Below are 26,986 nucleotides of genomic sequence, written 5' to 3'. Positions count from 1 at the left end.
TAACAATGCACAATTATATTTGTGATGGTTAGATGTTTGAAAAAATGTTTTCATTTAGGTTCAATTATCGTTTTGGTTAATCTGTTACTGAAACCTATTTTTATATTAAAAAAAAAAAACGATGTAAATTTTCACACCCTGGACCACCACTAATCAAATGCATTTTCACAACATCCTGAAACTACACAAGGTAAGGATCACAGGTCAAATGTATTGAAGAGAACCTCAATGTTGAATAGACGTCTAGATATTCAAATGATCACTAGCTATCAGTACGATTAGCGCTAATCGCGGTAATAGCTATTAGCCGTCATTCGAACGTCTACGCCAGGAGTCAGGAACCTTTTTGGCGGAGAGAGACATAAATGCCCAATTTTTTAAAATAATTACCCGTGAGCGCCATACCATTAAAAAAAAAAAGCCCAATAGGCTAAATACAATTAAATGCATGTATTTTAATTAAGACCAACGATTATTTGAGTGAACGAATGTATTCTTTTTAATAATGTTTTTATAGCCAAGAAAAAAATAATCATTAATGAGACTTCTGGGGTTGCATCATTTTGCTGATGGCTTTGTAGTCCGGTTGATATGCGGTGAGGTTGAACTTCATGCAGGCGTTGAGGCTCTCATAAGTTAGACGTGACCTTAGGTTGGTCTTGATGTGTTTGAGATGAGAGAAGGACTGCTCACATGTATAGGTAGATCCGAACATGGTCAATACAGCAACGCTCACTCGCTGCAGTGTGTGATATGTGACTGGAAGCGCATTCCATGTTTTCACAATCAGCTCGTCTGCATGTGGAAGTTTTTTCATTTCTGTCCACTTGTGTTGGCTGGCCAGTTCTGCTTGCTGTCGTGCAAGTTTCTCCAACTCTTCATTCAGCGACTTGAACTTATTCACCCACATGTCAGCGGCCTTCAGATCAGCAACTTCAAGCTCAAACTCTCCGACAGACACACCAGGGATGTAACTCAGCTCCGCTGCATCCAGTACGCACACGTGTGGATGAGTGATGAATTGAAACAGACGAGTGTGCGCATGGAAATCTCCAAAACGTGCTTTGAACAGACTGCAGGAGATTAGATGTAAAGCTAGCTAGCTGCTGAATATCAACATGTTGAGAGGAGTCTCTTGTTGTGCAGGCATCTTTAAATTCCCTCAGTTTTTCAAAGTGTAGTAAACGGCCCGTCTCAATATCCACTACGAAGAGCTCCAGCTTATTCTCGAATGCAGACACAGCTTGTGGATGCGACTGTATTTCCAATGTCGCATTGCTTTAAGAGCTTCTTTGTGTTTTGGGATGGCTTTACTGCTCCCACTTGCTTTCTTTGGAGGCATGATTAGGGGTTAATACAATCCTCAAAGTAACGAAAATACAGTAACAACGGAGTCAGTCGGCATCCGGGCCGCGCGGTCGGGTTTTCTCGGGTCCTCTCGGCTGATCTCGCCAGGTTCGACCTCCGAAATTTGTTCGACAACCGAAGCAAAAAATATCGAATTTTTCGTTCGAATTCCGATTTGTTCGAGAACCAAGACGTTCGAAAACCGAGGTTTGACTGTATAGGGTTTCTCTATCCACATGTCACTGAGCGAGAATTGATCCTACACACGAGTCAGTGTCAGCCTGCACCATTAGCAACTTACTATGTCAACTTATTTTATTTTTTTATTTTATTTTTTTATTTGAATTGTAAACGCCATACTTTTGGAAACTTCCACCAAATCTTGAATGTTTGCCTTCAAATGCATTATGAACGGCAAAATCCCCAAATGTCTGGTCCTAACTGTAGTGACAATAGTGAAAACCGGGTAATTGGGCGTTTAATAAACCCTGGCTCTCAGTGTGATTCAGGTACAGTCTTGTAGCTTTAAGAAGGAGGTGGGGAGCGTTCCAATGACGCACTACAGAGCCCAAAAAGATGCTTCAAAACTCCAGGCGACAGTCAGTCAGCGTGTGTGCACGGTGACCAACTGGCAGAGATTTATCGAGCAGGCAAACAGTTGAGCAGATAACTGGCGACAAATTGAGGACTCAACGAGGGACATCTCAGTTCCAAATAAAACACGGACTTTTGAAGAATTTTTTTAGTCATATAGTTTATCACCGACTAACTGTATTTAGTCTCGGTGGATCTTTCACTTTGCGACTACAAAACAGCCAGGGGGTGGGGGGAAGCGGTTTAGCCTCTCGTCCAACATTTTTTGTTTTACAGACTTACGACTTCAACACGCAAGTTGCAGCATGTTACTTTTCAGTTCGCCGTGGGTGTACTTTTTTATTTTCTGTAACCAAGCTGTGACCGTACACACCTTGACCGATGAGATAGATGTTGTGGTATTTTTGCCCCAAAATGACACTTATCTTTTTTCATATGCGAGGGTCGCACCGGCGATTCGTTATGCGCAGCTGAAGCTGAAGACTACAGGAGCCCCCTACTCCGACCTCCATTTCAACATCCACTTTGAGAACTCCAATTGTGTGAATGATGCCCTCTTCCACTTGGTGGACAGGTCTTGCGTGAAGAAGCCTGATCTGATTTTGGGTCCAGTATGCGAGTACGAGGCGGCAGCGGTGGTGAGACTGGCGTCCCACTGGAATATTCCGGTGATCTCAGCAGGTGCCCTGGCCGCAGGTTTTAGCAATAAGGATACCGAATTCTCCCACCTTACGCGCATCGCACCATCCTATGTAAAAATGGCAGATACATTCAGTGCAATGTTCAAGCACTTCACGTGGAAGACCGCCGCCTTGATCTATGAAGACGACAAGGAGGAGCGAAACTGTTACTTCACTGTAGAGGGAATATATCATCTAATGACTGACCTAACCATTAAAACATTTACTTTCTCCCATGATGACCCGCTGGACACTGACGACATCATCCAAAGCATCTATGACACTCAAGGTAATACTTCAATTTGTTATGGAAAAATCAATCAATCAATCAATCAATCAATCAATCAATCAATCAATCAATCAATCAATCAATCAATCAATCAATCAATCAATCAATCTGTCTGTCTGTCTAAAATATTACTCTATCCTTAGCCAATTGAAGTGTAACTACACTTTTTTTCCACTATGTAGAACCAGAATTATATTTAAAAAGAAACATGTAAACAAACCCAAGTTGGCGGTAGACAGAGTGAAGCAAAAAACAAACAAAGAAACACCAAAATACAAATTGATTCCAATCTGAATACGACTGTTTTTCTGACTGCAGTCAAGCCAGTTTGCACTTGAGAAGTCAAGCCAGCCTCTACAACTTTCATTCATACTATGTACATTACAATAACACGCTTACAAAGCGGTGCAGGCCACCAAAATATAATTCAAAATAATATCTTTGGTATTAGTCTCATTATGATGGACATGAGAAACTCCTAAAACTCAAAGGTTTTGATAAAGCTCTGGTGTTGTATTCAAGAATATAGGTCTCCTGAAATCAATGCAAGTGCATCAAATGGAACCGAACCAATTTGTTCCACTTTAAAATATATTGAGATTTACTTATATAATCATCTTGTGTTGAAAAGATCCATCTTTAAAGGAAATGCCATATTTACAGCACTGAGACGTTCATTCATGTACATTTAAAATGACATCAAGAAATTCATACTACTCTCTCAAATTGAGCAATGCCATACTGAATGGAATTGTAATTCCATAGACTCTAATCTAGTTGACTTCCACTTTAAAACCAGCTCAGTGGCCTAGTGGTAGAGTGTCCGCCCTGAGACTGGAAGGTTGTGGGTTCAAACCCCGGCCGGGTCATACCAAAGACTATAAAAATGGGACCCATTGCCTCCCTGCTTGGCACTCAGCATTAAGGGTTGGAATTGGGGGGTTAGATCACCAACTGATTCCCGAGCGCGGCACCGCTGCTGCTCACTGCTCCCCTCTCCCCCAGGGGATGGATTAAAATCACACGGGGATGGGTTAAATGCAGAGGACAAATTTCACCACACCCAGGTGTGTGTGTGACGATCATTGGGACTTTAATCTTTAATCTTAATCTTTTAATCAAAGCTGTCTTTAATCATAACGCTCCCCATGTATCGAGAATTGAATTGTCTTTTGTTGGGGAGATGCATGCTCCTATAAACTTCACATTTTCAATCACATAACATGTCACACGTCAGGTCGTTCTTTTTGGATCAGCAAAATGAAAAGAAAATGACAAATAGTCAATTTATTTGACAAAACACAACATTAAAAAACAACAAAAAAAAACATTCAACTCAAAATGTCAAACAGCAAATGACTGTTTGCGTTTAACACACGAACACAGCTTTAAAGTGCAATATGTATAAGAGTTGAGATGTAAAAAAAGAGAGTGAATTTTAAAGTAGCCTAAGTCCACATCATTGAGAAAGAAGAAACGTAAAAAACTTTTACTTTTGCCTGATTCGTTGTGACTAGGATAATAGCACTGTGTGTCCTCCACTTGGAGCTTTATGTGACTCTCATAAAGGGTGAGTGTCTGCAGAATGGAGTTATTAAAGGCGAAGATAAGACATTACACTTGATAATGAACAACTGATTGTTTTTCGTTTTCTTTAGATAAGAGTTTTTCTTAAATTTTAATTGTGCATAGCAACGAACTTCCGTTTATTATTTAGAAACATTAGTAGGTGAGATCTGGGGCTATGGGATGTCACAGCACTTTTGCCTGGTAAAACAGCACATTTGAGTCACTGGTTTGAATCCATAGGAACTGCAACTGTGTAAAGCTTTTAGCAACAGAGGTAAGTGTGCAGATTCATTTTCACCTATTGAAATGACTTGGAGAAGTAGTCCAACGGTTGTTGCCAGCTGGACACACTACTTGTGCTGTGTTATACAATGACAGGGTTAAGTAGGATTTTTTTTTTTAGCACACCTAACTCCTTCATTGCCAGCTATTAAAAAAAAAGAGCATTCTCACTGATCTTTCAAGGCTCACAGAATTTTGGCTTTTATGCGTATGAGTAAACGCAGAGATTATAAATAAAATAACTATTATTAAATAAAAGACTGAACTTTTTTTCATCACACAATGAAGTTTGCTTCAACCTTATTCTATTTGCAACCAATGTTTAGTAATGGTTTCATCCAAATCACCTATTTTGGACCACAACACGCAGTAAACATGCTTTTAGTGGAAGGACATAATTTATGGATGACAGTGAATGATGCTAATATTTTTTCCTTTATTGGTGCCTTTTCTTCAATAGCCATTATTGTTGGGCAGTGTTTGTTGTGGGATCGATGCTTAACCCTGGTAACCATGTCGAAGTGTCTCTTGAGCAAGACACTGAACCCCAATTTGCTCCCAGTGTGGACCTGGCACCGCCTTGCATGGCAGCAGCCTCCCATTGGTATATGAATAAGTAAATGTAAGGCATTGTAAAGAGCTTTGGGCACCATATGGTGTAGATAAAGCGCTATATAAGTGCAGTCTATTTACCATTTGCATGGCAGCAGCACGAATGTATGAATGTGTGTGTGAATGGGTGAATGTGAGGCATTGTAAAGCACTTTGGGCACCATGGCATGTGGTGTAGATAAAAGCGCTATATAAGTGCAGTCCATTTACCATTTGTTCAAACCTAAATTATGATCAATCATCAGATCATTTGTTTATTTACAGTCGGGGATTATTTTTCACTGGTCAGTTTCGATATTTATATTTACAAAAAACCTGCCAGTCTTACCTATTTTTGCGAAACGACGTACGTCGTATTATCGAAGCCTGTTTAGGTAGCTCTTGGAAAGGAAAAGTCTTCAGGAGGTTCATGTTCAAACTATACTCATAACTTGAGCTGTAAATTGCTAGAAAGGGCCGTTGCAGCACTTGCCATGTTCGAGTACTGGCATGTTGGGAAAATGGCACATTGGAATTGGATATTTTAACGTACATCAGATTAAAAATAAGTTTGAATCACAGATAGATAGATAGATAGATAGATAGATAGATAGATAGATAGATAGATAGATAGATAGATAGATAGATAGATAGATAGACAGACGGACGGACGGACGGACGGACGGACGGACGGACGGACGGGCGGGCGGGCGGACGGGCGGGCGGGCGGGCGGGCTGGCTCGGGCGGGCGGGCGGCCGGATATACATTATGCTAGCATAAAAAGTTTAAATCATAGATGGATGGATGGATGGATGGATGGATGGATGGATGGATGGATGGATGGATGGATGGATGGATGGATGGATGGATGGATGGATGGATATACAGGCCTGTCTCAGAAAATTAGAATATTGTGATAAAGTTCTTTATATTCTGTAATGCAATTAAAATAACAAAAATGTCATACATTCTGGATTCATTACAACCCAACTGAAATATTGCAAGCCTTTTATTATTTTAATATTGCTGATTATGGCATACAGCTTAAGAAAACTCAAATATCCTAAAGTTTACTAGTAGGGTATTCAACTAATCACTTGAATGGTCTAATTAACTCGAAACACCTGCAAGGGTTTCCTGAGCCTTGAAAAACACTCAGCTTGGTTCAGTACACTAAATCACAAGTATGGGGAAGACTGCTGATCTAACTGCTGTCCAGAGGACCATCATTGACACTCTCCATCAGGAGGGTAAGACACAAAAAGAAATGTCTCAAAGAGCAAGCTGTTCACAGAGTGCAGTTTCAAAGCACATCCACAAAAAGTCTGTTGGAAGGGGGAAATGTGGCAGGAAACGCTGCACAACCAAGAGAGATGAGCGCAGCCTGAACAGCATTGTGAAGAAGAGTCGCTTCCAGAATTTGGGGGAGCTTCAAAGACAGTGGACTGAAGCTGGAGTCCAGGTATCAAAAGCCATTGTTCAAAGACGCGTCCCGGAAATGGGCTACAATAGCTGTATTCCCATGGTCAAGCCACTTCTGAACTCAAGACAACGGAAGAAGCGTCTGACTTGGGCTATGGAAAAGAAGCACTGGACAGTTCCAGAGTGGTCCAAAATCCTCTTTTCAGACGAAAGCAAGTTTTGTATTTCATTTGGAAGTCAAAGCGCCAGAGTCTGGAGAAAGGCTGGAGAGAAGCAAAATCCAGGTTGCTTGAAATCCAGTGCGAAGTTCCCACAGTCAGCGATGGTTTGGGCAGCAATGTCAGCTGCTGGTGTTGGTCCACTGTGTTTCATCAGGTCTAGAGTAAATGCAGCTGTGTATCAAGAGATTTTAGAGCACTACATGCTTCTGTCTGAAGCTGAAAAGGTCTATGGAGATGATGATTTCATTTTCCAGCATGATCTGGCACCTGCCCACAGTGCCAAAACCACCAGTAAATGGTGTACTGACCATGGCATTACTGTCCTCGATTGGCCTGCCAATTCCCCTGACCTGAACCCCATAGAGAATTTGTGGGGTATTGTGAACAAGAAGCTGAAAGCCACCAGACCCAACGATGCAAATGAGCTAAAGGCTGCTATTGAAGCATCCTGGGCATCCATAACACCTCAGCAATGCCACAGGCTGATTGCCTCCATGCCACGCCGCATTGATGCGGTAATCCGTGCAAAAGGATTCCCAACCAAGTACTGAGTGCATTAATGGACATTTTCAAATGTTTGATTTTGTTTAGCTGTTTTAAATCTTTGTTTGTACTTGGTCTGAGGAAATATTCTAATATTTTGAGATAGGATTTTTGGGTTTTCTTAAGCTGTAAGCCATACTCAGCAATATTAAAATAATAAAAGGCTTGCAATATTTCAGTTGATTTGTAATGAATCCAGAATGTGTTTTTTTTTTTTTAATTGCATTACAGAAAATAAACTTTATCACAATATTCTAATTTTCTGAGACAGTCCTGTATATTATGCTAGCATAAAAGATAACTATGATGTATATATATATTAAAACAAAATATTTTATATGATATACCGTAATTTTCGGACTATAAATCACGTTTTTTTTCATAATTTGGGTGGGGGGGCGATTTATAATAAGGAGCGACTTATATGTGTTTTTATTTTCAAAAGTGAAACCGCGATAAACGAACCGCAATGTAGCAAGGGATTACTGTAATTTGAATTTCAAGTGACGTCAGCAGCGCGACGCAGCGTGGCGCGGCGGTTGTTTACAAAAAGGACAAAGATTGATCACGGGATGACAAAGATGACGAAGGGCCCCACGTACTACCGGCATCATTAGCGGCTTTGTTTCTAAGTGACACGGAGGACGAAGAGTTTGAAGGATTTAAGGATTTGGAGTGACACAGAAGGTTTGAAAAACTATTATGGCTTTTACGCACGCCCGGTCCTACTCTACGGAGCTCTCTTTCACCTCCGTGGGTAGAAGTCGGGGGCCGGCGCTCGGCCCGGTGGCTGTCCGGGGACGGTGGATGGGGCTCGGTCATGGCTTTTACGCACGCCCAGTCCTATTCTATGGAGCTCTCTTCCCCCTCCGTGGCTGGACGTCCACGCCGCCACACGCCTGGAAGTTTGTTTTGTTAAATAAAGAGCCGTTTACCAAACCCACGTCTTTCCTTGTACTTTGTTAACGCTACAATATAGTTATATACTAGATCTGTGGAATAACGAGGAGGCTGACGTCAGGGCGCACGCGTGGCGTTGTTGACAAAGGACGAGGAATTTGATCGATGGATTTAATGATTTAGAGTGCACAGACGGTTTGATAATATTATTGCTTATATAATAGTTATATCTAATTTATATACCGTTATATGGGCCTGTGGAATATTTTGAAGTGCAAGCGCCGCCAGCGGCGCGCACCCATTGTTGACAAAGGACGATCGTTGGATTTAATGAATTGGAGTGACACAAATGGTTTTATAAACGTGTTAATTATGTAATAGTATTTTTTTAATAACTCTGAATGTTACGTCAGGCCCGTTCTGAGCTCTTCGTTTGTGTTTATGTCACGTTAGCATACCTATCGTTTAGCCTGTTGTTGCTCATTCATGCCTGTTCCTGGTGTTGGATTTTGTCGAATAAATTTCCCCCCAAAATGCGACTTATGCTCCGGAGCGACTTATATATGTTTTTTTTCACGTTATTGTGCATTTTATGTCTAATGCGACCTATATTCCGGAGCGACTTTTAGTCCGAAAATTACGGTAATTACAGTATTGAATAAGTCTACAAGTCGTAGCAATAGAATGTTTTTGAATGCCTGTTTTTGTGACAATGTCAGTTTTTTCAAATTCAAGACATAGATGTTTTTTACTGGTGCACAAAATGAGCCATGCATGGACATCACCTTGTTCAATGAACAAAACCAACACAATGCATGAACAAATTATATACCTGTCAATCAGTATGGCTTCCGCTGTTGCCTTTGCGAGACCAGTTCAAATATGTGTCATCACGAATTTATATATACCGTAATTTTCGGACTATAAGTCGCACCGGAGTATAAGTCGCACCAGCCATAAAATGCCCAAAAAAGTGAAAAAAAACATATATATGTATATAAGTCGCTCCTGAGTATAAGTCGCCCCCCCACACAAACTATGAAAAAACCGCGACTTATAGTCCGAAAATTACGGTATATATATGTATATATATATATATATATAAATACAATATGATATATATATATATATATATAAATACAATATGAATATTTCATGACATAATTAGAACATTGAATAAGTCAATAAGTCATAGCAACAGAATTTTTTTTGAATTTCAATTATTTGTTATGCCCTCTGTGGACATTATTAGCCAAATTGTATGCGAACATCAAAGCTGTATATGTATATTTAACAAAAATCTAATTGAATATTTCATATGACACGATTAGAGCATTCATTTGCCACTTTATGCATTAGAATGAATAGAATTTTTTTAATATAGTTTTTGTTTGTACAAAATTGCTGTTTTGGATAAAAAGTCCCTAAATGCAAAATTTGTCCAAAATTGGGTAGTGCTTTTGAGTTGTTTTGCTGTCAATTAAAACAAAAATATAATTTCAATATTTCATATGATATTACTAGAGCAAGGTGTCATGGTGGTGCACTGGTTAGCACGACTGCCTCACAGTTCAGAGGAGGCGGGTTCGATGCCACCTCTGGCCCCTCCCCGTGTGGAGTTTGTGTTGCGTACCACTGCTTTGTGTAATCTCTGAGTCACATGGCAGAGTAAGAGAAAGGGTTTAGAGCCCTTTGACGCAGGTCACCTAGCGTGCATTCCTACTAAAGCTCATAATAGTCACAAGCAACACAGCCAGAATAAGCAGCAGCCATAGTAGTGTTTCAAAATAGTATTTTTGTTGTTGTTTTTTTCTTCAAGATACCGCAGTGTATAAAAGTGATCAAGTCATCACAAAAATCACGAAAAAAATCCTTATATAAGCCGCACCTGACTGACTATAAGCCGCAGGGTTCATAATTTTGGAAAAAAGTCGCGGCTTATAGTCTGGAATTTACGGTATGCATTACAGTTATTCTGAAAAAAAAGCTCATTTTGTGGTAGCGACTAATCCAACAGTTCTTTCCCCCTCATTTACCAATACTAAAGTTATATTTAAAATCTCTCTTGTTACTCTGTAGTAAGCATATCGCCGCTGTTCAGTGGAAAACGTCTTACGTCTAAATATGGTCAAATTAATTTTTTTTCACAAATCAATACCACCTTGTCTGTAATTTTTATGTAACTGTAGCCAGTTTAAAGCGGTGACATCGGACAAGCTCACAAGAGAGAGTGCACGGAAGTGAAGATGCAAAAGTTGAAAAAGGAGAAAAAATTGCAAAGAGTGGAGCTCCATGAGGGCCGGTGGCTCTGGCTGGGTAGTCCACTCAGTGCACGCCTTTTTCGGACACCCTTGAGCACGGAGGTTTAATGACGGAGGTAAGCTGTTGTTTCATTAATAACCACTTCATACACAGTTTTAGTTGGCTCATTGTTTTTCAGACTCAGAATTACAATTGGCTTTATTACCATTGCCAGTATAGGTGGTTGATTGCAATTGCTTATAGTGTCATAAAGTACACTTCTCTCTGCAATATGGCCGTTACGTGTATGTAGAAGCACACGCGTTTCACACAGTACCTTTTAGTGAGATTTAAAGCAGTTTGGTTACTTGAGTGCTGGATTAAAAACATGCAATAAATGGTCACTTTTCAAAACTGAGCTTACTTTAGTGCAGCACTGGTAATGCAATGTGTACTTCAACTGCAACAAGGAAAACGAAACTTCAAAGTGGTTTATTTATATTCTAGGGTTTACATGTACTTGGCAAACTGAGTTAAATGAGTAGTAGAACTAGTCTACTTATCCAGTTTTGGTTAAATCAGTAATTGGCGAATGATAGCCATTACTTGGAAATTTTGAGGCAACGACTTACCTGAGTTTTTTTAAGTAGGGTTTACAGCGTTGAAAATAGTAGGACTTCTTAACGATTGATTCTGGTAGACACATGACATTCCTCGGTCAATTTATTAACTGGCTGCTTCCTCACATTTTAGAAGTAAAACAGAATAATTCATGCGAAAATTCCCGTTGAACACTGGAATTTAATTATATAATTGTCAATTTTTGTTATTGTCTTCTAAGTAAAGCTTCCCAATTACAGTTGTATTAACAATTACTTAAATGGGCTCCAGCACACCCGCACCACCCGTGAGCATAAGTGGTTCGAATTATGGGTGGATGGGTAAAAGTAAGGTATGTTGCAAACGCAGTGTCAAACTCCCTTCTGATGTCAAAAGTCCAAAACCTGCACTGCAACATACTTTGTATTTGAAACCTTTGTCTTTTTAGAGAACTCTCTTGGGCTTGTGCAAAGGTAAATCCAGTAGTTTACTTTATGGTAAATTCCAAACATTGCATGGTACTGCCTAGAAGGGCAAAGACAGCAATATTATTCTGCACATACAGTAACGATAAACAGGAAATGCATCAGTCAACTTACCCAGCAGTCATTCGGTCAACACTAACTAAGACGGAATAATTTAAATAGGTTTGCACCGCTTAAATGTCTTTTCTGTACCCTGCTCATAAGGAATCCAGCAACACACTGTACATCCTTGTTTTGGGACGAACGATATTACAAATTGGTACAACAGTCCTTTATATCAAGAAACTCTTGTGTTACAAGTTCTTAGCCAACAGGAAACTTGAAAATTCTCATTCACGGTCAATTGCACCATGTGCAACCCTCTGATAGTTTCTAACTAGTACTAGTGCTCCAGTGAAAAACTAGTATTGGTGCTCCAGTAGAAAATAATCTAAAAGTTCTGAATTATTGCTAGTTGCTAGAATTGGCCCACAAAATAGCTTACACAGGCATACACAGGGCGAGCAGTGTGTGGAGAGCTCAGAGTAATTAAAGGTGCTGTAGTGCTGGCAGGACTGAGGTGAAGTTTGTCCCACTGACTCAAGGCATATTTCAGGAGGTGTGTTTTAGTGACAGAGTTGTGAGGAATGTTCCAGACAGAATCTGAATCTTCCTTATTAATGCGGAGGGTGTGAGTATTGTATATCTATCAGTCTGTCTGTCTCTTCTCTCTCTCTCTCTCTCTCTCTCTCTCTCTCTCTCTCTCTCTCTCTCTCTCTCTCTCTCTCTCTCTCTCTCTCTCTCTCTCTCTCTCTCTATCTATCTATCTATCTATCTATCTATCTATCTATCTATCTATCTATCTATCTATCTATCTATCTATCTATCTATCTATCTATCTATCTATCTATCTATCCATCCATCCATCCATCCATCCATCCATCCATCCATCCATCCATCCATCCATCCATCCATCCATCCATCCATCCATCCATCCATCCATCCATCCATCCATCCATCCATCTGTACCGATTGTCCCCACGGGGGGACGCATGTCCCCACGGGGTCGCGGACGTGCTGGAGCCTATCCCAGCAGTCATCGGGCAGTAGGTGGGGGACACCCTGAACTGATTGCCAGCCAAACGCAGGGCACACAGAGACGAACAACCATTCGCACTCGCACTTACACTTAGGGACAATTTGGAGTGCTTAATCGGCCGACCAAGCATGTTTTTGGGATGTGGGAGGAAACCGAAGTGCCTGGAAAAAACCCACGCGGGCCCGGGGAGAACATGGAAACTCCACACAGGGAGGGCCGGAGGTGGAATCGAACCCGCACCCTCCTAACTGTGAGGCGGTCGTGCTAACCAGTGCACCTCTGAGCCGCTTATTTATTTATTTTTTTATTTGGCACAACAAAGAAAAGGTTTATACCCCAAAATATATTTACATTTCATATTTTATGAAAATGTGTTTGTCACTTAAAAGTCAAAATTAAATGTTTTGCACTGTTTTATGCATAGCAAAGGTCTAATTGAGTCTGTGACTTGGGTTTACTTTGACATTTATGCAGTTTGCCGTGCAATAGCCTTTGAAATACAAAGGTCTGCAAAAACAAGTTGATTTGATTTCGATATAGCCGTTAATATTTCAGATCATCCATCGATTTTCTGAACCATTTCTCCTAACTAGGGTCGAGGGTATGCTGGAGCTTATTCCAGGTGACTTTGGGCAGGAAGCAGGGGACCCTAACCCTGAATTGATTGGCAGTCAATCACAAGGCACACATAGACGTACAACCATACACACTCAATTTGGAGTGTTCAATCGGCTTACCATGCATGTTTTTGGAATGTGGGAGGAAACCCAAGAACCCGGAGGAAACCATGCCGCCTATTTTAGATCAAAGATGGCCAAACCCGGTCCTTCCTGTTTTACATCTCTCCCTCGTCCAACACACGTGATTCAAATGATCAGGTCCCCTTCAGAGCTTGCTGATTTCATTCAGGTGTGTTGGACGAGGGAGGCATGTAAAACAGGAAGGACCTCGAAGACCGGAGCTGGACATGGCTGTTTTAGATCCTGCCTACTTTGAAGTTGTGCACTCCCGCTCAACTCAGGAGAAATGTTTGAGTGTTGACAATACACCTAGGGTTTTGTGCGATGATAAAACTTTGCATGAGCTACCAACTTGAGAAGAGTTGAGGAATAGGGTGCTACAATGTATTTTGGGAGAAACTTCTAAGCATTTCTGAACATTAATTGTCCTGTCTCAGGGACATTTTGTGGAGGATGGCTTCATCAACGTGAGCTTTCACGCGCGCTAAAAATATATATTTTCATTTTTTTAAGGCGGCGTTGGCAGTGTCGCCATTGGTTGGCCATCTTAGAACAGGGGACTGCTCTGTTGCGCTGTGCAGTAGTCATTGGTAAGTTGGATGATTTCCTCAATTAAATACTCGTGAGCTACTGAATTATTGAAGGATTTACAAACAAATTTGTTTATTACAAACCTTAGTAACGTGGGTATGATTCATATCGAATGCTTAATTGCATTAAAAAATGTTGAATAATTGTTAGTGTCAGTTACTATGTACATCTCTGACATTTACCAACAAAACCTGTCGTTTGAAAATCAGTTATGTTGAGTTCTTGCTCTATTGACTGTAATGTTATGAGTGATCGATCAGCCTTATCTCAAAACAGTCGCAATGTGGCGACAACATTTCAGACTGGCGCACATATGGCAAAAAGTCTTCCATCCCGCAATGGCGCACCAAGGCACAAATGCCCCCATTATGCCCAATTGCACCAGCGCAGTCTACCAAAATATCAAAAGAAAGAAAACTCCACCCATGCACACAGACTGCGCTTTGCACCAGACTTGTGCTCAGAACGAAAATAGAATCCAATGTCCGAAACAAATGTCCTTATCCAAAACACCGCAGATTATTTCCAACTGAAGAAACCAGATCAGGTTTTTAAAGCAAAGGCACTTTACTCATTTCTAGTCTTAACTATACAGATGATGACGTTCGCCGCTTATTTTATATTTTTTTATGCATAATTAATGTTGATTGTGTTTTGTGTTTCGGAGTACAGTAATCCCTCGTTTATCGCGGATAATTGGTTCCAAAAACTACCCGCGATAAATGAAATCCGTGAAGTACGATCACCAACAAGAAGTACTGGGCAGGCTAACGAGTTCGCGGAAAGACGCTAATTCGCGATCGTGCTAACACGCAAAAACGGACTTCTAAAGGAATGTAAACGAACATTTGGAGCAATACTACATTGTCCTAAAGGTTAGACACATCTTTCCTCAATTTAGAAGTTTTATTTTGACTTTTAAATGTTTTTTTAATTTGGAAAAGAAATCCGCGATGTAGTGAACCGCGATAAACGAAACGCGAAGTAGCTAGGGATCACTGTAATTCAGTGTTGATTTACTTTAAATGATTCATTCATTCATCATTGGTATTTTTTTTCCAAAAAAGACACCTGTTTTGTATTACTTCGATCTATGTTTATTTATATTTCATTTCAATTTTGTATTACTTATATCTAGTATGTTTATTAATATTTCATTTCATCTTTTTTTAAGAAAAGAGTGGGCAAAGTAGTGTACAACAGTACAATAATATTTTAAAATTTGACATTGCATTCTCGGTGGCCTCGCAGTGCAGAGGTGGTGGATTCGATTCTGGCTGGGAGAGATGTATGTATGTATGTATGGATGTATGTATGGATGGATGGATGGATAAATGGATAAATGGATGGATGGATTGTACAGACAGATAGATAGATGGATGACATTGCATTCTCATGTTTCACACTGCTTGTAAGTTGCAAGATTTTCTGTATTTCTTTCTCTATAATTACAATTTTCCCAAATAAATCCTAAAAAGTAGCATTGATGAGTTATTTGTCTTTAAATTAGGATGTTTTTTTCTATTACCGTACATATAAAAAAATATCATGAAATCTATACACCACCGCATAAACCACAATAGTGATGATAACACCATATGAATTTCAGGCCATATCGCCTAACCCTAATAGCAATCCAATAAATCATTCAGAGGGGTCTTGAATTTTGGAATAGACTACCATTTGGACTTACATTCGTTTGATATTGAAAGACACGAGACAAGGTATCAACAGGCCAATTTTATTTCAAGATATTTACTTATCAAGATAGGAAGCTAGAGAAGATAGTGTTATTTGAATCCAAGTGAACTAGAGAATTAGAAGAAATACATTGAATTGAAATTCATCCACAGGGTTTTCTTTTTTCTACATTTTGATACCTTACAGCAGGGGTCCCCAAACTTTTTCCAATGAGGGCCACATAACTTTTCCCTTCTCTGATGGGGGGCCGGGTCAGTTTCTAACAGAAAAAGTGTGACAATCACAGGTGTCCCTAAATGTAATCATTTATTGTTTTCCAGAAAACATGCTGACACTCCAGCGCACCACACATATCCAAATATTAATAACCCTTTTTGAGATCAAATAGCCCTCTCTGGGTTCTTCACAGAATAAAATAACGCGGAAAATATATAGGCCAATAACACTATTTATGAACTCGATAAAGAATCAAATAACCCTCAGTGGGTTCTTAACAGAAAGAAAGTTATGCTGTGCCGTGCACAATCCTAGGTAAAAGTTCAACTTCGCTTGAGACCCCATTCTTCCATCTCCCGGCTCATGCGTCCTATTAAACCCCGAGACGCGCCCACCATACTTGGGGCCCTGTCAGTCGTGATGCTGGCAACCTTTGCCCAGTCCAGATCCAACCGTTGCATGGTTTTACATACTTTGTCGAAAATATCCTCCCCAGTCGTAGTGCCTTTCAGGCTTTGTAGGGATGCGAGCACCTCGCACTTCTCAAAGTTTGCGGTAACTCCACGAATAAGTGTCAAGTCAAGTTTATTTGTATAGCCCTAAATCACAAGCAGTCTCAAAGGGCTTCACATAGACAAACAATTGACAATTATTCTCAAAGCATCCCCTGATCTTAAGCTCCCAAAAGGGCAAGGAAAAACTCAAAAAAACCCTACCAGGGGGAAAAATGAGAAACCTTGAGAAGGGACCACAGATGGAAGGATCCCCCTTTCCGGATCCCCCTTTCAGAACTTTTCTGCTCGCATTTGGCCTTGCAAGCTGGCGTACTTGTCTTTGTGACGGGATTCATAATGTCGGCGCAGGTTGTATTCCTTGAATACCGCCACCATCTCTTGACAGACGAGACAAGCAGTCTTTTCTTTGAATTGAACAAAAAAAAAAAAAAGTGTGTCCACTGCGGGTTAAATACCCTGCATTCAGAATCAATTTTTCTCTTACCCAACCTTTTTGCCATTATTCCGTTCTTTCACGTTCTATGACTGCTGGGGCAAAGTGAGGTCGTAGTAGCATTTTTTTCTCCGTCTCTGGTTTGTTTAGCATTTTCTTTCCCGTCTCTGGTATTGTTCAGGGGGTCTGGTATTGTTTAGCATTTTTTTCCGTCTCTGGTATTATTCAGGGGGCCGGGTCTAATGCGGAGGGGGGCCGTATACGGCCCGCGGGCCGTAGTTTGGGGACCACTGCCTTACAGCCTTATTCCAAAATGTCATCAATTCTTTTGTTCTGAAAAAAATGGATGGATGGATACCTTACAGCCTTATTCCAAAATGTATCGTATTTTTCGGACTAAAAGTCGCTCCGGAGTACAAGTCGCATCAGCCATAAAATGCACAATAAAGAGGAAAAAAAAACATGTATAAGTCGCACCGGAGTTTAAGTCGCATTTTGGGGGAAATTTATTTGACAAAATCCAACACCAAGAACAGACATGAACCAGCAACAACAGGCTAAACGATACGGTATGCTAACGTGACATAAACACAAACAAGGAGCTGAGAACGGGCCTAACGTAACATTAACAGTTATCCAAATAACTATAACATAAATATCACGTTTATCAAACCATCTGTGTCACACACATTCATTAAATCCATCGATCGAATTCGTCGTCCTTTCTGTAAACAACGCGGCGCGGCGCTGACGTCGGACTCGTCGTCAGTTGCAGTTCAAATTATTCCACAGGCCCATATAACAATATATAAAATATATATTAAATAACAATAATATAAACAACAATTTTATTGAACCATCCGTGTCACTCCAAATCATTAAATCCATCGGAATCTTCGTCTTGTGTCACTTAAAAAAAAACAACACACAGCTGTTAACTCCGGAATGAGGTGCGCCGCTGACGTCAGACTAGATATATCAAATAAATGTAAACAACAATTTTATCGAACCATCCGTGTCACTCCAAATCATTAAATCCATCTTAATCTTTGTCTTGTATCACTTAAAAAAAAAAAAAAAAAACACAGCTGTTGACGCCGGAACTACGTGCGCCGCTGACGTCAGACTAGATACAGTCAAACCTCGGTTTTCGACCACAATCCGTTCCAGAAGGCGGTTCGAGAAGTGAATTTTTCGAATTCTGAATCTATTTTTCCCATTACAAATAATGGAAAAAAATTTAATCCGTTCCAAGACTCAATAAACGCCTTTTTTAAGTATTTTTTCATTTGTGCATTTCGCGCAACTGCAGCGCACCGCCGAACGCGCAACCATAGCGCGCTGCCGACCGCGCAACTGCACCCCGCTGGTTGCATTATTGTGACAGAGCCATCGCTGAAATTTAGAAAATATTTTTAAAGTCCTAATGTACTTTCCAAAATTTTAGTGGACCTCAGTGCGCAGGGAGCTTAATTTGGTCCGATCGCACAACTGCAGCATGCCGGGCGCTCACTGTCGCATTGCTTTAAGAGCGTCTTTGTGTTTTAGGATGGCTTTACTGCTCCCACTTGCTTTCTTTGGAGGCATGATTAGGGGTTAATACAATCCTCAAAGTAACGAAAATACAATAAGTACGGAGTCAGTCGGCATCCGGGCCACGCGGTCGGGTTTTCTCGGGTCCTCCCGGCTCATCTCGCGAGGTTCGACCTCCGAATTTTGTTCAACAACCGAAGCAAAAATATTTCGAATTTTTTGTTCGAATTCCGATTTGTTAGAAAACCGGGACGTTCGAAAACCGAGGTTTGACTGTATATCAAATAAATGTAATATAAGCAACAATTTTATCGAACCATCCGTGTCACTCCAAATCATTAAATTCAATAAAAAAAAAACAAAAAAAAAAAAAAACACTTTTGTTGACTCCGGACCTACGTGCACCGCTGACATCAGCCTTGTCGTCAGTTGCGACTCCAATTATTCCGCAGATCTACGTATATAACTATATTGTAGCGTTACCAAAGTACCAGGCAAGACGTGGGTTTGGTTACCGGCTCTTTATTTCACAAAACAAGAGCTCCACGTATGTGTGTGTGCTCCAAGCAAGCGCCCTGGATCTGCCTTCATGGCCTCACTAGACAATTGGAAACTACTGAAGTCTAACAACATACACGTTGCTACTCTAAACAAACTACCGTATTTTTCACACCAAAAGGCGCACTGGATTATAAGGCGCACCCTCATTGAATTTTTATATTTTAGAAATTATTTCATATATAGGGCGCACCGGATTAAAAGGCGCATAAAATAGAAGCTATACTTCAACGAACCGAGGTTGACTAGGGTTGCGGTGTGCATCCACTAGCCAATAACCAATGAGGCCTCTGTAAACAATCGCGTTTCTCAGACTATCTCCTATAAAATGATCGGAACTGACTAAAGTTCGATCTAACACATTGGTACTGCTTACCTATGGTTCCCTTCCATATTGATCCGTAAATTTACTCAAAACATTAACGGAGCAGCCTATTTTGAAATGAAATAGCCTTGTGCGTATAGCAGCTGTCATTATAGCATTAGCCACCCGCAAACTCCCATGAGCCTCAGCTCGCAGACTCCCATGAGCCTCAGCAAAGTGTCATGGCAGCCCCCTGTAAACAATCACGTTTCTCAAACTCTCTCCCATAAAAGTGATCGGAACCGACTAAAGACTGATTTAACACATTGGTGCTGCTTATTTATGATTCCGTTGGGTATTGATCCGTAAACGTACTCGAAAACATTAACGGAACAGCCTATTCTGAAATGAAATAACCTCGCGGGTACAACAGCTATTCAGTGACGCCCCCTGACCACGGTTGCCGTAATGCTGGGAAGCGATGTGACCTTGTAATTTACTAGTCGTACTAAAACGTACTGAAACATTTTGGCAGAGCGCTGTGTAAAACCAGTATGGATCAACAAATTCATCAATTGATCCATATATAAGGCGCTCTGCATTATAAGGCACACAGTTTTTTTTGTTTAGTAAAATTTAAGTTTTTAAGTGCGCCTAATAGTGCGGAAAATACGGTATATGTCAAATAACTATAACATAACAAGTTTATCGAACCATCTGTGTCACTCCAAATCATTAAATCTCCTGACTCCAGAAGTCAGTGAATGGAACTCATTGTCACTGAGGCTCCAATTATTCCACAGCCATAGTGCGTCCTCATGCGGTTTAGAGTGAAAATGACATGTGAAGTGATCAACTATACTAGTAAGTAAGTAATATGTTAATGATCAAGTAAAGATTTGTGAATAATTTCACATATAAGTCGCCCCCCACCCAAACTATGAAAAAAAACGCGACTTATAGTTCGAAAAATACGATAATCAATTATTTTGTTCTGAAAAAAATAGACAATCTTTTTCTTTTCTTTTCTGTTTAACAAGGGCCACCTGAGTGAATCATCCTCTTGGATCTCCCTCTGTCCTCTGCATCTTTTGCTCTAACTCATGTTATCAGCCTCCCGCACTACATGAAAAGTCTACTCTTTAGTCGCCCTCTTCTTTCTACATTGTAACTCTAATTCCAGCATACATTGTCCGTCCTCTGCCAAACTATCTCACTCTGGCCCCTCTAGCTTTGTTTCCAAAGATTCCAGCTTTTTTCTGTCATTATGATAAGCTCACATCTGATCCTGTCCATCCTGGTCACTTCAAAAGAGAACCTTAAAACCTCCAATTCTGCCACGCGCAGCCTTCCCTTCTGTCCTCTAGTCATTGCTACTTCCACTATACCTGTTGCTCTTCTGTCACAATTACTCTTGAACCATTCCTAAATTTGCTCCATACGACCTGTACGCTCTTCTTCATAAATCCCCATTGCTTTGAACCAGGGTTCGTTCACAAACTTCCAGCCCATGGGCAATTTGCAGCCCTCAGGATGAGATTGACATCTGGTTCCATACTCGACATCAAAGTTTGATGTTAGTCTGGACCCCACATTATTTCCTGTTGTTCGTTGCTCTGGGCATTATGGTTTCTTTTGCTTGCTTGTTTTTTTGTTTGTTTTGTTTTCTATCTCAATTATGGGTGACCATAGTGTAAAATGTAATTCGGAAGTGACACCAAGTGGAAGAAAAATATATCCCATCACCTAGTCCCAGTCATGTCTTTTTTTTTTAAATCAGGCGCAAAGACAAAGTTTGATTGCCCAAGAGAAATGAGAATAGCCAATTTCATGAGAAAACAGAAGACAACATATATTTTTGTAGAGCACAAGCAGGGGTACCCCACCGTGTCTTGAATGCACAAATAAAGTTGCAGTGCTGAAGAAATCAGCATTATGTTCTCAGGTAGACATGTTGAGGAGGATGCAAAGTTTTGGGGACATGAAAGAGAGGACTGGCTCACCACTCTTTATTTCTGAAGAAGACGAATGCTCCGAACTTTTTAATGAAGAAATGATTATAATTGGATTAGTTTTATTTTTTTTAGACAATTTTACCTCTTTTTCATGAAATATTTGATGCATCCCAGACACACCAACACTCTATTTCCAGGGGTCTCCAAATAAATTGAGCTTGAGAACAGGGGATGCCCGATATTTATCGGACCGATAATTTATCAGTCAATACTGGGAAAACTATGGCGTTTATCATGAATCAGACAATGCCAAAATGTTCGATATTTAGGCTGATATTGATTGATCGGATTAAACAGTCCAGGAACATTGAGTTCCTTGTAGCAAGAGTTCCTGATAGCAGGAACTTGTGTGGCCCACTAGTTTGCATTCACACTGAGCAACAGTGGGCGAGGTAGTTTATTCGAATTGTACTGATGGGTCAAGTAGGGGAAGGGGTAATGCAGAGGAGAGCCTGTACTTTATCATCCACTCACATGTTGAGTTTTTTCCCCTCTTTCCCTTTTGCAACGGTGAAATTATTGCTACAGTGAGACTGAAACTGACTTCACAGTAGGAGTGGTTAACAGTACCTAAACCTAAACAGTGGGATCTCATGGAGAAGCTAAAGCAGGTTCTTGCTCCATTTGAGAGTGCGACAGTCTTTCTTAGTGGCCAACAAAATGTTACACTATCAGCACTTCCACAGCTTGTGTACAACCTAAAGAAAAGCATGAAGGGTTTAGCCTTTGAAATTACTTCAGTTAAAGCTTGCAGACACAAATGATGCAAGAAATACAATCAAGATGGAGTGAGGTGTTTGTGTTTGACACAGAACACCCTAACACAGCCCTTCTACCAGCCCCTCTTGACCTGAGATTCAGGAGACGGAATTTTTTGTCTCATGAGGACTCTAAGTGCAAAGCACAGTGCAAACGATGGCAATTAAGGCGAAGAAGTTACTATTGAACGATATTGCTAATCCAGAAGAAGCAACAGCAAGTACGAGCACTCCTCCAAACAAGCAAGCATCCTTCTTGGAAAAAGTGCTGGGGTCCTCTTCTGAGTCTAGCAATAGTGATGAAGAAGATTCAGAAGAGGTAGTGACACAGTGTAGTACTGATGTATTTTTGTGAGCACCCACTTTCAAAAAAGGAATGTCCTCTAGCTTGATGGAAAACAAATCAAACTCAATATCCCACTTTGTCTTTGCTAGCGAAGAGGTTCCTATCTATTCCTGCTACATCCACACCATCTAAGCGCTTATTTTCTTCACCAGGTATCATAGTCTCAAAGTGCAGGGCCTGTCTGAGTTCAGAGCATGTGGATATTCTTACATTTCTGCACAGCAATCGTGACCTGCTTTAGAATGGGAAAGATTGTTGAGACTGAAGTTTTTATACTGTGCTAGCATTATGTTGTGAGAGTATGTTAATATGCACACCACAAATGCACTTATTTATTTATTTTAGGCTGAACCTGAGTTGTCACCTTACATTTGCCACACAAAGCACTTTTTGTTTACATACAGCATAAGTTTTAATTTACTCAGGTATTTTATGTTTGCACTATTAATAGTCATGTAAAGAGCTTTTACAATGTTACAATGTTGGCTGTGCAGTAAAGAATACATACAAGAGTTTAGAATCTTGAGTAATGTCTTAATTTTATTCAAAAAATGACAAAAGCAGCTTTTGTCCGATTACTCGATTAATCGCTAGATTACTCGAATACAAAAATAATCGATAGCTGCAGCCCAGTTACTTATAATACGCTACTGAACACCACTTGATGGACTAACTAATGTTTTCATTAGAAAGAAATTTGACATTTAACATTCACATTTGTTCTCAATGTACAGATTGTAATGTACAGATTACACTCGCAAAACATAATGTAAACGGAAACCCCTATCTTTGGCAGACTTTCATATTGACCAAAACGGTTCATCGGATGGCTCATAACCCGGATAGAGATGATAACAGGGAGGGACTTTTGTCAGTCCTCAGTCCGTCCTGCGTCCTGTCTATAAGCAATATGATGGCAAATCAAATGGCATTATATATAAAATAACCTTCAGCAAAAGGCTGCTTTTTCTTAGACTTGGTCCTGCTTGTATTATTAGTATGTTGAGTACGGTTCTGCATACATGTGCATTTAAACCCTGACTGAGTATGATATGACAAACAATGACTTTTCAGTTACAGAGAGAGTTGCAAACATGCATAGCCGAGCATATGTACGACCGGCCCACTGTCATCACATATTTCTCCTTTATTATATGCTCTCCTGCCACCACCTTTCAATCTCCAGTCTCTCTTGATAGGTTTTCTACATCTTTTTCACCTCTGTGCACCTGCCTCCATTCTTGTAACTAACAGGTCTTGCTTTGCTTTTGAAAATCAGTGTTCACCACAACTACCGTTTTTTTCCATGTATAATGCGCAAAATTTAACTAATTTATTGTCCTAAAATCTGGGGTGCGCATTATACATGGGTACAATTTTTATTTTTTTTTAAATGTTTTTTTTTTTTTTTTTTTTTGACACGTCAGCTATATAAAGAGAGAGAGTTCAGTTCTCTACCTAAATGCGTATTACAGGTAATATTTTATTTCACAACACTTTGCCTTGTTCCTTTCTTCTCTGCTGTTCACTTCAAACACGCTCCATACGAACACAATGCTCTCGTATCAGACGCTTGCTCGATCACCTGCTCGTTTGCTGTCACAATGTACCCTACACAAATCCGAAACATTTGTTGCGGCTCCGAGTCACGACGAGGGGCAAGTTTTGGTTTCCAAGGGTGTTTTTATTCCTCTTCAACTTCTCTCCCATACAGAGCCGCCTTTTTAACATGTCCGCACGTCACTTTCCTCTCTTTTCATTTTAACCTAACTGATCGCGGTGGTGCCTTTATGGGCAGTCGGAGAAATCAACGCCAACAAAACAAATACATCCAGCCTAGTTAAGAAATCACCAGAAAGATCACCATGACAATTGTGAAGAATAAATAAATAATTATTATATATATTATATATATTATTATTATTATAATAATAAATAATTGTGATAAATAACTGGAACATCACTCAAATGTTGGTGATCCCGTTGAGAGTCTCACATTTTTCTTCGCTATCGAGTTTGCTACTGCATGCGCAGTGATACTGACCGGCAGAATAACATCCGGTTGTTCCCAAAGATGATCTTTTTTCTGAAATAATTTTACGTTTACGGACTTAAGTAACCCGGCCGAGTCATACCAAAGACTATAAAAATGGGACCCATTGCCTCCCTGCTTGGCACTCAGCATTAAGGGTTGGAATTGGGGGGTTAGATCACCAAATGATTCCTGAGCGCGGCGCCGCTGCTGCTCACTGCTCCCCTCTCCCCCAGGGGATGGTTCAAAATCACACGGGGATGGGTCAAATGCAGAGGACAAATTTCACCACACCCAGATGCGTGTGTGACGATCATTGGGACTTAAAAAAAAAAAAAAAAAAAAAAATTGGGTGCGTATTATACATGGGTACAGGCTTTTTTCCAGCATCAACATGCCATTTTTAGGGTGCGTATTATACATGGGGGCGCATTATACATGGAAAAAAACGGTAATTATTTCTTCTAGCAAAATCCACCACCATCTTTCTCTCCGACTTTCTTTCCTTCACCCAAAACCTACCCACCGCGTCCTCATAACCTCTGTACCATTCACCAACCTGTGCAATGAGGTCTCCAATCTGTCCTGGATGATTACTCCCTACCTCCTGATCCAACTCACCCAGAAACCTCTCCTTGTCCCACCCGTGGGGCATGACCACTGACAACATTCATGATTACACAATCACTTGATCAATTTCCAGCTTTATAATCAACACCCTCTCTGAGTTTCATTTCACCTTAGTAACATTCTTTGCATACTCTTCTGTCAGAATCACCCCTACGGCATTCCTCCTTCTATCCAGAGGGCGATAAAACAGTTTGAACCCAACAACCCGCACACACAAAACATCGACACATCACTTCGGCCAGCGTTCTACTTACATTTAATGTTCAACTCCCAATCCAACACATTTGCCTTCCACTTCTCTGTCTCCTAACCAAAACACTATAATAACCAGTAATAATTCGATTGCGCTCACGCTGATACCATTGCATCTATCTTTAATTTTTGTTTTTTGCTCTAAATTAGCCCTCAGGGTGGTGCCAAAGATAGCGGTAACTGCTAGCTATAGTGTTTTTCGGAAGCCTTAATGTGCGACTTTCAAAAAAGAAGGAAATACCGAAATAGGAAAATGATGTTCGTGTTTGTGATCTTGCTTTGCAGTTTGGTTTGACAAACTCTACTATCTGTAAAAAATAAAACAATAATACATTTATTTGGATAGCACCTTTTAAGCAATTCAGCATAATGTGCTATATAATAAATATACATAAAAGCTATCAAACAGACATGGGGAAATTAGGGAATTAAACCTATTTTTTTGGTATGGCGCCGCTGTGAGTGGCAGCCTCCCAGCAGTGTTCTCTCTTTCCTCTTTATTTCCTTCTTTTCTCCTTTGTCTTTCTTTCTATTTGTCCATTCGGCGATGCTGGTGCTTTCTACCGCACCTCGGCGTGTGCAGATTGCTTCGGATCAGATATTTTTTTCCCTGGGACCAGGATGGCTGCGCACATCGGTCGGGACCGGTGTAACTCTACGACGGCTTCCTGCTCCTCCGGCTGGTGCTGACCGGGTCCCTCGCCTTGGCCTTGCAGCCCCAACCCCTGTGGGGAGTCCGCTCCCTCGTGCTCGTCGACCTTCGCCGCGCCAGCCCCATGATGACCATCTGCACGTGCCCCGACTGGGTACCCAGGACGCTGCTCACACGTTTGCCTGTTTTGTGATGTTTTACCGATTCCCGACCACGATCCATTGGGCACGGTTGAACTTGACTGCCCTTACACCTGTTTATGGACCCCGTGGAGGCTATTTTGTGTGTTTTAGGGTGTTGATCCGTCGCACTTTCGCACTTACTGGCTTTCTTTGTGGCGGCGTTGTGTGGCAGCCTTATAAGAGCCTATTGAGTTGCGCTCATGCCATCTGTGTGTCTTTTATATACCCGCTCTGTGGTATGAATACTGCTGGGGCCTGAATTTCCCCACCCCCGGGGATCAATAAATGTTCAATCAATCAATCAATCAAAAAGAAAACCAAATATGATAAAATAAATAAATTAAAAAAATACTTTCAAAAAGCATATGCATTTACACTAACTAATACAATAAAATAATTTAAACAATAAAATCTGCAAAAGCAAGCTTAAAAACTTTAAAAGAGATTTAATGCATTTACACTAATACAATAAAATAATTTAAACAATGAAATCAGCAAAAGCAAGCCTAAAAAACTTTAAAAAAGATTTAAATGACGTTAAAGACCCTGCATTTCTAAAATGATTTGGGAGTCTGAATGTTTCAGAGTCTGGGAGCTTTAACTGAAAAGGCTCTATCACCCTTAGTAGTCGGAGTCGCAGTCGTGGTAGTAGTCATGGTAGTAGTAGTGGTAGTAGTAGTAGTAG

The 26,986-nt window shown here is 40.5% G+C and overlaps 1 protein-coding gene across 1 annotated transcript in view; it reads left to right on the top strand.

Moving 5' to 3' along the window:
* Nucleotides 1-1,919: 1,919 nt before the first annotated feature.
* Nucleotides 1,920-26,986, top strand: part of npr3 (natriuretic peptide receptor 3) — a 45,174-nt gene continuing 20,107 nt past the window's right edge. The window contains exon 1 of the mRNA XM_037259494.1: nucleotides 1,920-2,910. Coding sequence (XP_037115389.1) covers nucleotides 2,247-2,910 — 664 coding nt within the window. The 5' untranslated portion in view covers nucleotides 1,920-2,246. The remainder of the gene's footprint in view (nucleotides 2,911-26,986) is intronic.

This window comes from Syngnathus acus, chromosome 9 (genome assembly GCF_901709675.1).
Source record: "Syngnathus acus chromosome 9, fSynAcu1.2, whole genome shotgun sequence".
Lineage (NCBI taxonomy): Eukaryota > Metazoa > Chordata > Actinopteri > Syngnathiformes > Syngnathidae > Syngnathus > Syngnathus acus.
The sequence above is the reverse complement of the archived record's forward strand: the minus strand, read 5'-3'. Positions and strand labels throughout refer to the sequence as shown.